We start from the raw sequence: 14,069 nt of genomic DNA, 5'->3' as shown, positions 1-14,069 counted from the left end.
TAGCCGTTAGATTGCATAGGTCATGCAAATCTAATGATTGTAAATGACTATTGCCTACTATGTGCAGCCTAACTTTTTTTTTTTTTTTTTTTTGCTCTGAAAATATGGTTTTATAAACCTAAAAAACCCAAGGAATACATCCTTAAAAGGAGTTGGCTTCTCTGCCACTCTCCTAGGTTACAAAAGAGGAGAAAATGCTAGGAAGAGAATTAGCATCAACAAAACCAAAGATATCATTTTGGAAACACAAATTGCAAAAAAATGTGCTAAGAAATTATCTTTTCTAGAAGAACAAGTGAACCAAATGTGCTGGAACTGCTGCTTCAAACAAACAATATCTGTGAAAATTCCTTTAGCCGCCCAATGAGTATTTTGACCAGTTGGGTTGTTGAATTTGGTGATCACGTTTGTGGCATCTGACTGACACCAAACTTTGGACCATCCTTCTTCACTAGCTAACTTCAAACCTTGTAAAACTCCAAACGCTTCTGCGAGTTCTGATATGTCTGATTGGAGCCTCACAACCCTGATTTTCTAGACTTCACCCAAGTGATTTCGAGCCACAATTCCTATCATAGATTTGCCTTCTTTAACTGTAGCATCTGTGTTAATTTTTATGAATTGGCAGAGAGGTTTTTCCCATTGCGAATTGTTGAAATAATTATCCATGCCTTCATTCCGTGATTGAGATAAAATGGCTTTAACCTCTTCAAACTTGAGCGTCAACCTGTTCATGGTGGAAGCTAGAGAGAACATTTTCCTGTTAAAAAGAGATTGATTCCTTATTTTCCATAGCTAGTCTAGAATGAGAGTGCCATAGAGGAAAAAAATCCTCTTTGTCACTAGAGTGGACTGGGAGAGTTCCAGAAGGATTTATTAGCACATTTAGCTTCTCTTGGAGGGATTTGTCTTGAAATCTATCTCACTTGATGCTCCAAGGCATAACAAACCATAGAGCTATGGCTACCTAGCAGTGGAAAAACAGATGGCAACTAGATTCAAGTTGTCCACAACCATGAACATAATCTCTTCGATCTATAACCATGTTTCTAGATAGAAGATTGGATGCAATGGTGAGGCCATTGCTGGCTAACTTCCAGAGAAAAAATTTCAATCTCTCATGTATTTTGGAAGTCCAAATTTGCTTCCACCATTGAGAAACAGTACCTGTGTAGTATTCTATCTTGTAAGCTGATTTTACTGAAAAGAAACCATTGGAATTTCCAGTCCAAATAAGTTTGTCACCAAGGTTTTTGTTGGTACATGGTATCTCATAGATGTTGTTAACTGTGTCCCTGTTGAACAAAAATCGGATCATTTCCATATTCCAACTACCATCTAACTGCACAAGGGAGTTGACCATGCCACAATTGTTGAGAGCGTCGGTTGAGTTGGAAATAGGTTTGAAACTTGGATTATTTGGCACCCAAGGATCTTGTCAAAAGTTTATATCTTTTCCATTACCCACTCGGAAGCATAGGCCATTTAAAATAAGCTTCCTGGACTAAAAAATGCCACTCCAATTCCATGAATGATTTTTCTTCTTTTTATACTACAAAAATGAACTTCTAGCAAAGTATTTAGCTTTTAAAGCTTTCATCCATAATTTGTCCGCATCCATAGCTAGGAACTAGGCCAGCTTACTAAGAAGAGCCATGTTCACATCTTTTAATCTTCCAATACCTAGACCATCAGAAAACTTTGGTCTGCAAACTATTGACCAGGAGATTGGAATTTTTTCCATTGGTTTCTTGGTGCCACTGGAAATGGTTGCCATCCTCTCTAGGTCCTGACACCAACTTATTGGGAGTTTATAGGCCGACATAGCGTATAGAGGAATTGCTGTAATAACTGATTTTATCAAGGTGGCTTTTCTTGCTCGAGAAAGCAATTTAGCCTTCTAGCCTTGTAGTTTTGCCTCTATTTTCCCCTTCAAATCCTCGTATGCCTTGGAATGGTTTCTTCCTACGAACATGGGGTTTTTGAGATACTTGACATCTTTTGGTAATTCGTTCAGACCAAACAAATTTTTGATTCTCGTCTTTAAACTAACTGGAATATTCTTCGAAAAGAAGCAACCTAACTTCAAGAGATTTATTTTTTGTCCCGTCCATCTGCAATATGAATTGAGGTATTTCTTTAACTCTTAGATCTCTTCCAGATTGGCCTTACAAAAAAGAAGGATATCATCTGCAAAAAACATATATGATATTGATGGGCTAGTTCTTCCTGTTTTAATTCCGTGTATCTTCTTGCCTCGCTCCAGCTTCAGAAGCATCTGGGAAAGCAATTCGGCATAAGTTATGAAGAGAAATAGGGAAATGGGGTCTTCTTGCCTAAGGCCCTTTTGCATCTCTACTTTGCCAAAGACACTCCCATTTAGAAGAATCTCCACTAAATCAGTAGATATACATCCCAGGATAAGTGTATTCAACTTGTAAAAGAAACCAAACTTCGAAAGAATTCGAATTAGAAGTCCCCAATCTAAGCGATCATAGGCTTTCATCATATCTATTTTGAAACCAACCAGACCAAGACCTCTCGTCTTTTTCTTCATTGTGTGCACAATTTCATTAACTAGTAAAGAATTCTCACCTATCCATCTGCCAGGAACAAAGGCAGCTTGTGAAGGTGAGATAATGTTGTCCAGCAAAGGCCTGATTCTCTCTGCTATGATCTTCGAAATGATCTTATAGGTTGTGTTACAAGGACTGATCGGCCTAAGGTGATTGAATGTAGAAACATGCTTGGCTTTCAATAGGAGCACGAAAAAAGTCTTGTTGATAGCTCTTGGAAATGTAGTTGATCTGAAACCATTTTGAACAAGCTTTACTACTTCATCTCTCATCGAATTCCAGTATTTTTGGAAGAAAAGAGTACGCATCCCATCAGGTCCGGGGGCCTTGATGGAATGCATATTCTTTACTATTCAAAAAATTTCATCAGCAGTAGAATGGCCTCCAATCTCATGTTATCTGGATCAGTTACATCTCCTTGAATATAATGATCAAGACACTCACAAAACTCGACTGGTTTAGCTTTGAACAAGTCCTCAAACTTTGTTTTCAGATACTCTCCGATGTTTATTCTAGACTCCAACCAATTCCTTGAGTCATCTTTAATGGCAACAATGATGTTCCTTCTTCTGTGAGCCACTGTTGACGCATAAAAAAATTTAAAGTTATGATCCCTGATTGAAGCCAAAGTTCTCTTGACTTTTGTCTTCACACCAACTTTAGTCTTAGTTTTCATTCGTCAATATCAGAATAAACTTTTTGTTGAGTTATTATGTTTTCCTCTGTGGGAAGGCTGTTAAAGAGCTGTGTGAGCTGGGCTTCTAGACTTTTGATTTTGGATTGACAAAACTCGAGACTTTCCCTATTCCAAGACTTCAGGGCTTTTGTTGTGTTACTAAGTCTAGCACTTAAAGAAGTTCTTCTATTACTCCAGGATCTGTGATGCCATGCTTCTCTTATGATTTTCTCGCAAGTTGGATCCCTGATCCATGCCTCCAAAAATTGAAAAGGTCTAGGGATGAAAGGGTGATCCTCTTTAAGGGAAAGTTGGATGGGAATGTGGTCTGAATTTTCCGGTGGTAAGTGAATTACTCCTGCTTGATTGCACAAGATCCTCCATTTAGTGCTTACTATTATCCTATCAATACGTTCCCTTATATTCATAGCGCCCCATCTTCTATTACATCACGTATGCATGTCCCCACTAAATCCTAGGTCAAAGGCTCTCAATTTAGTCATAAAATTTTTGAGAAAGAAATTTGATTTACTGGTAAATTTTCTCCCTCCTGACTTTTTTTCTTGACAAATAACATCATTAAAATCATCCATACGCCACTTCTAGTGCTTACCACTTCAGTTAATTCAAGCCAGAAACTTTTTCTCTTAGTCTTTTCAGCATGACAATAATAAAACCAGCAACTACAATTGATACCGTTACTTAGTTTCATGGTCACTCCAATAATCCATTTAGATTTAAAAATGATTTTTCACCCTAAAATTGTCAAACGAAAGTCCCTTTGCAATTCATGACATCTTGTTTCCATCCGCTTTGGTTTTTATGACAAAAATACCAAGCGAGAAAGATTTTCGAACGAGGCTTTTTAGACCTCACACTGTCAAGGCTCTTCCAAGACCTCGGCAATTCTAGAAAATAATGCTCATGGTGAGGTGGGGGGCATGTTAAGGAACATGCCCCCCACCTTAGCCATGGTATTGTCTGTCTCCGATTGCCCTTCTTCGGTTACTAAACTCCCTAAGAGGTTACCAGTATTTTTAAGACCCCTAGCAAGAACTTTCAATTTTGACTTCTGGGAACACATAGAATACTCTGGTTCGGCTTTTGAAATAAATGGTGGAGGGGGATCTCTTAAACTGTTGGCTAAAATAACAGGACAAGGAATTAGTGACTTATCATTTTCTAGCCCAAAAGATTCACATTTTTCCTTCAATAAGATACCCCATCCTTTTGATGTTGAGTGGACTTTTTTAAATGAATGTTTTGCTTCTCTCTTCTTTTTTTCAATCAATCATTTTACCTTTGAAGAAGCATCTACATGAGTAGGCCCAAGAAAGTTAAGATCCGAAGTTGCTATGATGTTGGGCTTTAGGCTAACAAATCCACCTACACCTACTGGCCCACTTATTTTTTGTGCCATCTTAAAAATGGGCGGTAAATCTTCCCCAGTGTTTTGAAATTCAAAAACTTAGGTATCATTTTCTAACAATGGACCCCTCCTAAGTCAGAATTGTGGCGAACGTATCCAATTGTCAGTGGGTCCTAACTGCAACTTTGCCCTATTTCCTGTAGCTTCTGTATATCCTCGGATAAGCCGTCCGATTTTGATCCAAGCCCAGTCGACTCACCATTATCCTTAGCTTCGAATTCGTGTTCCTCGAACAAGTCGGATTTCTTTATGATGGGAACAACTGTTCTCAAAATATCTGAGTTCTTATTGTTTTCTTGTTCTAGATTCTCGTCAGATTTGGGATCAATGTTCACATCCTCTGTAAAGGTGTCAAAGATTTCACAAGGTGTCAAAGATTTCATCTCTAGGCCCGACTATCGTATAAGCTCCTGCTTCAGCTTTCAGCCAAGGCCCGAAGTTGTCTCCTTCACTGCCCTCAGTTTCTGATCCGTTTATAGAGCATGATTTCTTCCCGTATCCTACTTTCCCATAGGTGTAGCAAAACTCTGCCAGTCGCTCATATGCAAACTGAATCCATACCACCCTTTTCTAATTTGTGAAAGAAACCTGTTAATAACGGTTGTGGCAAATCCACCTCAACTTGGATGCGCATATATTTTAACCCTATTACATTGGTCCTGGAGGTTAATTCACTTTGCAGCACCTCAAGGAAAAGACCTACAATCCTTATGGTATTTTCCTTGGTTATATATTGAAGGGGGGGTCCATGAATTTGAACCCAAAAAGTTGAGAAATTAAAATTTATATTTTCAAATGATAGTTCCAGTCGCCATCCTCACAGAGCTAAATGGGCTCCATCAATTGACCAAGGCCTCTTTCTCCAAACTTAGTTCCTGTCTTCGATCGACTTGAAACAGAACAGGAATATATTTGTGTGTAACTGCTCAACTTTTACCATCTCATTTGTGAACCATACACGGCGAATGGTTGATTGAACCACAAATTTCTTTATGGTTTTCTCCGTCAGTACCTTGCCCACTAGCCTTAATTGGGATACCTGAAGGGCGCTCGCTTCATCTGCAACTAGCTCAAGTTATGGGATCTCCATGACCAATGGATTCCTGGGGACTTCCATTCTTTTGAATTGTCAGTAGAATACGATTATGGCACCATAAAGGTGTACGTTGGGTATTCGAAAACCCAACTCTTAGAGCCTGGAATTGTATTCTCATTTAACTTTTGGTTTACATTCAGTGGGGCATGTGTCTGAACTATTAGACAACATACTAAACGATGAAAAATTTATGTGGAGCTAGCCTAACTTTGCCCATAATAGTAGCCATATAGATATATATATATATATATATATATACATATGTATGGGGAAAGTCTAGAGTAAGGACCGAACGCATGCATTCTTTACGGACAAAAAACGTGAGAGAATAAAGACCATTGGATTTTCATACCTGGCGTCAACGGTCTAGATGGAATTGCAACTCTCACGTGAGAATTTTGGCAAAATCTCCCCTTCCTGCTCACAGCAGCTCGCATTCCCGCTCGCATCAGCTGGAACCACCTTTGCCAAAATTCCTCTTCTCCTCTGCTTCCACCCCCTTCCCGCTCGCATCTCCCCGTTTGGAACCAGCCCAACCAGCCATTAACCTGATTATTTCAAAAATCTCAAACCCGGCCCAACCAGCCACCCTTAGGAACCAGAAAGAGTCGCCGCCGTTAGTGCCTTACCGTTGGAGTGTGGGTTCTTTGCCATTCCTTCCTTCCTCTCCTTCATTTTGATTTTTCTATACCTCTGTTTGTGTTTTTATATTTTATATATATATATATATATATATATTTTTTTTTTTTTCATTCTGGTTCAGTTCTGTTCTTTTAAAAAAAAATAACAATAATGTTTCTCTTTTTGTTTCATTGCTTTTAAAGTGTTTTTATTTTTTATTTTTTTTGGGTAATCACTTAATGTATATAGTTATTCTTATTTACTTAGGCTTCTAGAAATCATAATGTAATAAACTCTTTTGAATTATTTTGTTTATTCTATGGATCTCATTGTTTACTGGGAGAAAATATTCAAGAAATTGCTTTCTTTTTTAAGATTGTGGCTCCAATATCTAGAGTTGAGAAGCTTGTTAGATTTCTGTGGATGATGTGCTGAGGGAGACGAGCGGTTGTTAGTAGCGGAGTATATGCCTAATGATACTCTCTCCAAGCATCTCTTTCACTGTATGTTTCTTTGGTCTTTATGGATATAACCACTGTTGATTTTTGTGGACCCTCTAATTTCATACCATTTCAATGAATTATTTTATTTATGTATTTATTTTTATTTATTCTAGCGGTTAAACCATAAGTTGGTCTTAATCAAGGATAGTTAGTGACAAAGAATCTACTAATAAAGAGATTCAAAATTAAAAATTCATATATAATAAAAGACGCAAAGAGAAATTAATCTTAAACTACAAGTTACTCAATAGTGAAACCAGTAGTACTGGATTTTACTCATTCAAGTTTCTATGATATTGTTCCTTTGAGATGTTTTATCCTTTAAATATATTAGCTCTATGGACTGTTTTTTTTTTTTAATGTATTATTTCCTATTCTTTTTACAATATTTTTAGCAATTGATGTTTTATTGCAAGTGTGACTGTTCTTATTTTATTAAATTGTTGCTGGCCATGTATTCCTGGTCTCCCTTTTGCCGTGCTTTTTCTCAATATAAGTTCTTTGTTTTAGGGGAGAAACAGCCACTGCCATGGGAGATGCATGTGAGAGTTGCATACTACATTGCACAAGCACTTGATCATTGCAACACGGAAAACCGAAAAATATATCATGACTTGAATGCATACAGAGTCCTCTTTGACGAGGTAATGTATACACATTTAAACACAATCTGCATCTTTACAAGACAATCAACTTGTGTGCACTTCATTTTTACATTTGATTTAACAAGAAAGTGCAGATGGGCAAGCTATAGTGGAGAAATTTAAATTGTCCATATTCTAAATGCACCTTCTTTATGCAAAGCTAGAGATGTTTTTAAAAATGATTGGTGGAAATAAAGGCTAGAAATTGTTATAGTAGAGAGATGTTTGTCCTTGTTTACTGAAAATTTGTATAGCATTTAAGATGTTGAATTGATATCCTTTTGCTTCTTTTTATTTTTCTTTATAAACTTTTCTCATCCTGTTCATTATTTGCCTCATTCATCTCTAGAAGGAGCATAAATTGTGGCGTTATCTATGAACCAACTGGACTTTTGTTCAACTTAATTTTTTTTTTTTTAAATGATAGGATGGTGACCCACGGTTATCTAGTTTTGGCCTTATGAAGAATAGTGGAGATGGAAAAAACTATAGCACTAACCTGGCTTGTACTCACCTGAGTTTCTGAGGACAGGTATGCCAGTTTTTCTTACATTGTTAATGCCTTCTCTTTGATTTTTATTTGATAAAGGGATTTAAATGTAAATAGATATTCATTTCTAATATTGGATATAGACATTAATTAGAGTAAAAGTGAACTATTGGGAGAAATGGAGAAGAATGAAGAATTGTTATTGATACAGTGAAAAGTGAAGAGAGTTGTCAAGACAAATACAAGAAAGAAATAGTCAAGATCCTCCTGTAATCCAACTTGAAAAATTTAGAAACCGGTCAATGAATATAATACAAAACTATAAAAACTGGATTTGGATCAAGATGTAAATTGCAATGAATATAGTACAAAACTATAAAAACTAGATTTGGATCAAGATGCAAATTGCAATAGACCTTTATCACTTGTTTGAGCCCCTGTGGTTGTAAGATTGGTCCTTACCTCTGGATAAATGGTGTGCCAGTTTATGAAACTAATGGCTGACCCAAAATGTTGAGGGTTGACTGCCAAAGTAAACCCCAGTCGTGAAGCAGCTATCATCCTTAGAATTGAGATAAAGAGAAATCTCTTGGTCTAAGCTATGTTGACTTTGAGCATCAGTCTTTACAGTGCCTTAATGGTTGCTTCTAATTGCAATGTGGATAGTGATATATATTCCATTATTATAGTTATCTAAATAGAAGCAATTGCTCCTTCTATGTAAACTTAAATTGCAGAATCAGTGGCCAAACTGAAGTTTATATTCATTTAATTTAGTTTGCTGATAATTTATAGTGAGCTAAATTAATTCAAAATGTTTAAGGAGCATCATGTACTAAATCCATTCTTATTGTCGGGATGATTCCACCAACTGAGAAATGTCTTATTGAGACATGTTTTTTTTATCTGCTCTTTTGAGGATAGAGAAAGCTAGTTGTTTTGGATGTGGGGGAGTTACTGCATATCCTCCAAGCATTGACACAACATCTGCCATGTTTGGTCTATCTGCTGCGACTTCTTGCACACACAAGAGAGCAACTTGGGCACGCCATATAAATTCATCTGTCGAACTACATGTTTCTGCTTTTGCCTTATATTTAGTGGTTGTTGCTGCTGCCGAGCTTGCTGTGTTGCTGCTGGTGCTGTTGCTGGTGCTCCTGTATTGCTGCTGGTGCTGTTGCTGGTGCTGCTGAGCTTGCTGTGTTGCTGCTGGTGCTGTTGCTGGTGCTCCTGTATTGCTGTTGGTGCTGTTGCTGGTGCTGCCGAGCTTGTTGTTGCTGCTGCCGAGCTTGCTGTGTTGCTGCTAGTGCTGTTGCCGAGCTACTGTGTTGCTGCTGAGCTTGTTTTTGCTGTCACCGAGCTTGTTGTGTTGTTGCTAGTGCTATTGCCGAGCTACTGTTTACGTGCACTGTTCACGTGCACTATTCACCTGTGTTTAAATATCTTTTTTTTATTTTATTTTATTTTTGCTAAAATATCTGCGTATAAACATCAATCTCCAGCTTGTGTTGCTGCCGAGTTATGTTGCTGCCGAGCTACTGTTTACGTGTACTGTTTATGTGCACTGTTCATCTGTGTTTAAACATCTTTTTTTTTGTTAGATTTTTTTTTTTGGCTAAAATACCTGTGTATAAACATCAATCTCCAGCTTGTGTTGCTGCCGAGCTACTGTTTACGTGCACTGTTCACCTATGTTTAAACATCTTTTTTTTTTTTTTAGATTTATTTTTATTTTTTTTGGGGCTAAAATATCTGTGTATAAACATCAATCTCCAGCTTGTGTTGCTGCCGAGCTATGTTACTGCTGAGATATTGTTTACGTGACTGTTCATGTGCACTGTTCACATACACTGTTCATCTGTGTTTAAACATCTTTTTTTTTTTTAGCTTTTTTTTTTTTAATTTTTTTTGGGGCTAAAATACCTGTGTATAAACATCAATCTCCAGCTTGTGTTGCTACCGAGCTATGTTGCTGCCGAGATACTGTTTACGTGACTGTTCATGTGCACTGTTCATCTGTGTTTAAACATCCTTTTTTTTTTTAGATTTTTATTTTATTTTTTTGCTAAAATACCTATGTATAAACATCAATCTCCAGCTTCTCTTTCCTGCTAACTGAAGTAAACCACATTGGTAAATTAACGACAAACTAGACTAAAAGCAAACTAGCATACATTTAGTCAAATAATCAAACAAGACTTCATGTTTCCAATACATGGCAATTTAAGAAGTCTATAATCATAACTCAACTCTCTTTTAGTAACTAAGCCGATAGTTATTGCAATATGACAAAAAAAGAAAAAAAAATGTAAGAAAAAGAGGAATGTTTAAACGCAGGTAAACATTTTACGTGAACAGTACACGTGAACAGTAATCACGAAGCTTGCTTTCTTAAGTTTTGTGTACTAGTTTGTACTATGGCTTTTTTATCCTAGTTAATAAATATACCAACCAATGACAGAATCCCATGAAAATAATCTAGTTTTCTACAAAACCAACGAACAAAATATCAGCTTTTTGTTCTCTGCAGAATTTATCACAGCATTGAGCATCCTATTCCTTAGAGCACTTTCCTTTTTCGTTTCGATTATTAATGTCCCATAGGATATTTCTGTGTGCTTCATCTAGCTTAGGACTTTTTAGATCTTTTTTTGAGATGCCAATCTATCCATTGACAAACACACCTAAGTAGAGGCCAGAAAATTCCTAATAAGCATAAGTCCAATAAATAGGCATAGAAAAAACATGAGAAAGATGAAATAAATAGGCCAATAAGTCTTCTAACAAATAAACTAAGGTGGTGAAGTACAATGTGGCATTTTAGAAGTAAATCAATAACATGACAGATTAGAATATTGAAGTAGAGCAAAATGGCAGTAATATGTGGAAGAAGATAATCTGTTGCAAAAATGGCTGCTCTTCTCTTCATTTATCATGATGTACAGAAATTAAACGTTCCAAACATAAAGAGTAGCACGTGAATATACAGCAAAACCAGTATACATTCAATCCAATAATCAAAACACATCTCTATTTTATATAGTCAGCTGATAGTGCTTGCTATAAGATAGAAAATCCTAGACAAGCACACCAAAATAAAAAAACAACTTCTTCTCCCAAATCTGTTGCAAGATAGGTCATCCTTTCATTTTCTCATGCAGACCTGCCAAAGTCCAGCAAGTCCTTAGATTAGCAGCATGTTAGTTCAATAAAATATCGAAGACCATACGATACCACTTAGTTTCATACCTGTGGAAGACAAACTATCAGCTTTAGAATCATATTCCGAGGCGTGCTGAGGACTTTCCTCATTTTGTGAGGACCTATATAGATGAGCAGCATGGTTTGTACAAAGTATGATCATACAAATTGCATAAGAATAATAAATAGTAAATGTATTATTTTCTTACGGATTGTTGAGGAGTGGACAGTTTCTTTTGTCGTGCGATTGCCCAATTTTTCCACATCTATTGCAACGTCGACCTCTATACTTTGCGGCATTTGTTGCCTTCTCCTTTCCCCTTTTTAATCTTTGTGCGCATCCCTTTGCCCTCACAGCAGATGGGTCTTTCAAAGCCTCATAGTCATGAGCAGTGCTACCTTTTTCAGAAATGCCTCCACTTTTCGTGTTGCTAACTATGGATTCAATCTTGCCTAGCAAACTTTGAAGACCATCATTCACAATTACACTTGCCTCTTCATATATTATGGCTTTATCAATGACTTCCGAAGCAAGTTGGAATAGTTTAGCTCGCCAAGTCAACATTGAACTACGCTGTCCACCTATCAACACCTTGCTTATCGGTTATTATTTGACATTTTGCACCTCTAGTCCACCTTTTCATTATATATTGATTTGGCAAAGGAATGTTACCAAACAGTCTCAAGAATGCCAAGATATGTCTACAGGGAAGTCCTTCACTCTTAAACTTCTTACATGTACAAGATGCAAAGTCCAATTCTTTATCATAAGCAATTTCCTGCACTCTACAAACACGTGCTTTTGGACTACTCTCGACCACATACATTTTGTGTGTAGCATTTTCACGAACAAATTATGGCATTATTACTAAGCTATTCCACAACTCATCTTGAAACTTAAGAAAAATCTTGTGTGTGTAAATCTCAACCATTTGCTTTTCCATTTCCAATGGCAATTTCAAAACAAGCTTCTCATTAATATCAATGTGATTAGCCCCTAACTCTTCGTGACGTTGATGTGCAAGCGCCCTATTAAATTGAAGTATGAAATCCATCAATAAGTTTCTCTTCGAAACATATTTCTTGAAAAATGCATGGGAGCTTTCCGCACGTTGGCTACTTGACATTCCAGCTGAGAATATATGGTTAACATATGCAGGCATCCATCTTGTACGTAGCTCAAATATTGATTTTAACCAATCATTGTTATCTAGGCTTGCCTTCTCGATGGTAGTCACCCATTTTCTTTCAAACTCTTCAGGGCATTCTGATTCCCAAATGCATTGTTGGAAGTCCTTATAAAAATCTCTATAAGTGATCGCATTTAAATACGTAGAGAACTTCTCAAGTATGTGCCAACTACAATACCTATGAAATGTATTCGGTAAGCTCTGAACTATAGCCTTCGTCATTGTAGGATCTTGATCGGTAATGATCATTTTTAGCTTGTTCGTCGGCATGCTATCCTTTAATAGCTCAAACAACCAAACAAATGATTCCGTTTTTTCATCACTTAAAAAGGCACATGCAAAAAGCACCGTTTGACCATGATTGTTCACCCCCACCATGGGTGCAAATATCATACCATATTGATTAGTGTTGTAAGTTGAATCAATTACAACTACATCACCAAAACATCCATAAGCTCTTCTAGACACCGAATCAGCCCAAAAACAACGCTTCAATTTACCATCATCATCTACATCTATTTTAAAAAAGAAGCATGGATCCTTTTCTTGCTCGATTAGGAAATATTCCTTTAAAAGTTCTGCATCTTGTCCTTTTAATTCATTCCGCACCTTAGCTTCATGGTTATATATATCATTCTTTGTACACCCAATATTCTCTATACCTCCAGCTTCAAATTCAAGAATGCTTATTTGTTGATGAGTTGGCACATTTGCTGCTGAAAACTGCAAAGTTAGTGACTTTTTGGCTTCAGACACACTACGATGTGATCTCAATAAATGCACTCTTCGAGGGGTTGATAATGGATGACTATGTTCTTCAACAAATACAGTGATGACAAATTTCCCCGTTTTTGACCTAACCACGGCAAGTTTAGCTTTACAATTTTCTCTTGTCATCCCTTGACACCTTTTTCTCTCATCGTCCTTTATAGAAGATACTCCTTCCTTAAAACATACAAATTCTTTCCTGACAACTTTTTTCGCACCTTTACATCTCTTAGTCGAACTGCTATGAACATTAAACCCCGCCTCTTTTGCATATTTAATGTAGAACTCATGTGCCCCATCTATCGATTCAAACTCTTGTCCAACCTTTGGTTTGCAGTTTTCGGCCACTTGGGGAATGTAAACGTCATCCACGGATTTTGAATGTGACAGCAAGGATATGTCTTCAACTCGTCTACAATCTGAATTTGCTTCCAACTGTTCTACACTCATGTTTCCAATCTGAATTTGCTTCCAACTATTCTACACTCAAACCAGCTTCCTATTGATCAATTTGTAACCTGGTAGATGGCAAAGCAAAACCATCATGAGAGGTGGTAATATCTTTTATTTTAAGAAAGTTTAGTTTCTAAATAGAAGAGAAAAATATTGCAAAAATAAAGGCACTTTAGCCAAAATCTGCCGAGTTTGCATTATGGTTGCTAATCCAGCACACTCTATAATGAAAGAAACAAATGTGCGTGCATCAACAGAAAAAATAAATAAATAAATAAATCTGAATCATGGGGTTCAAAAAGGTTAATAGTACATATAAAAATGAAAAATATAAGTTGCAAAACAATGAAATAATTACATCTTTGCTAGATAAAGAGAAACAAAAATATTGATACATAACTCTTTAATCAATGAGAGGTTAA

At 36.7% G+C, this 14,069-nt stretch overlaps 2 protein-coding genes across 2 annotated transcripts; one reads left to right on the top strand and one right to left on the bottom strand.

The window, feature by feature from the left end:
• Positions 1-6,638: 6,638 nt before the first annotated feature.
• Positions 6,639-8,071, top strand: LOC132805082 (serine/threonine-protein kinase BSK2-like). Its single transcript, XM_060819852.1, has 3 exons — positions 6,639-6,901; positions 7,412-7,545; positions 7,973-8,071. The coding sequence occupies exons 1-3, from the start codon at positions 6,865-6,867 to the stop codon at positions 8,069-8,071; spliced, it is 270 nt and encodes an 89-aa protein (XP_060675835.1). The 5' UTR covers positions 6,639-6,864.
• A 3,101-nt stretch (positions 8,072-11,172) lies between these two features.
• On the bottom strand, positions 11,173-13,644 carry LOC107413953 (protein FAR1-RELATED SEQUENCE 5-like). Its single transcript, XM_060819851.1, has 4 exons — positions 12,357-13,644; positions 11,446-11,689; positions 11,285-11,358; positions 11,173-11,198 (listed from the first exon to the last, which is right to left on the bottom strand). The coding sequence occupies exons 1-4, from the start codon at positions 13,642-13,644 to the stop codon at positions 11,173-11,175; spliced, it is 1,632 nt and encodes a 543-aa protein (XP_060675834.1).
• Between the last annotated feature and the right edge of the window lie 425 nt (positions 13,645-14,069).

The sequence above is a fragment of the Ziziphus jujuba genome, chromosome 8, assembly GCF_031755915.1.
Source record: "Ziziphus jujuba cultivar Dongzao chromosome 8, ASM3175591v1".
Lineage (NCBI taxonomy): Eukaryota > Viridiplantae > Streptophyta > Magnoliopsida > Rosales > Rhamnaceae > Ziziphus > Ziziphus jujuba.
Note: the sequence above shows the minus strand (reverse complement) of the source record. Positions and strands in the feature narration are given on the sequence as shown.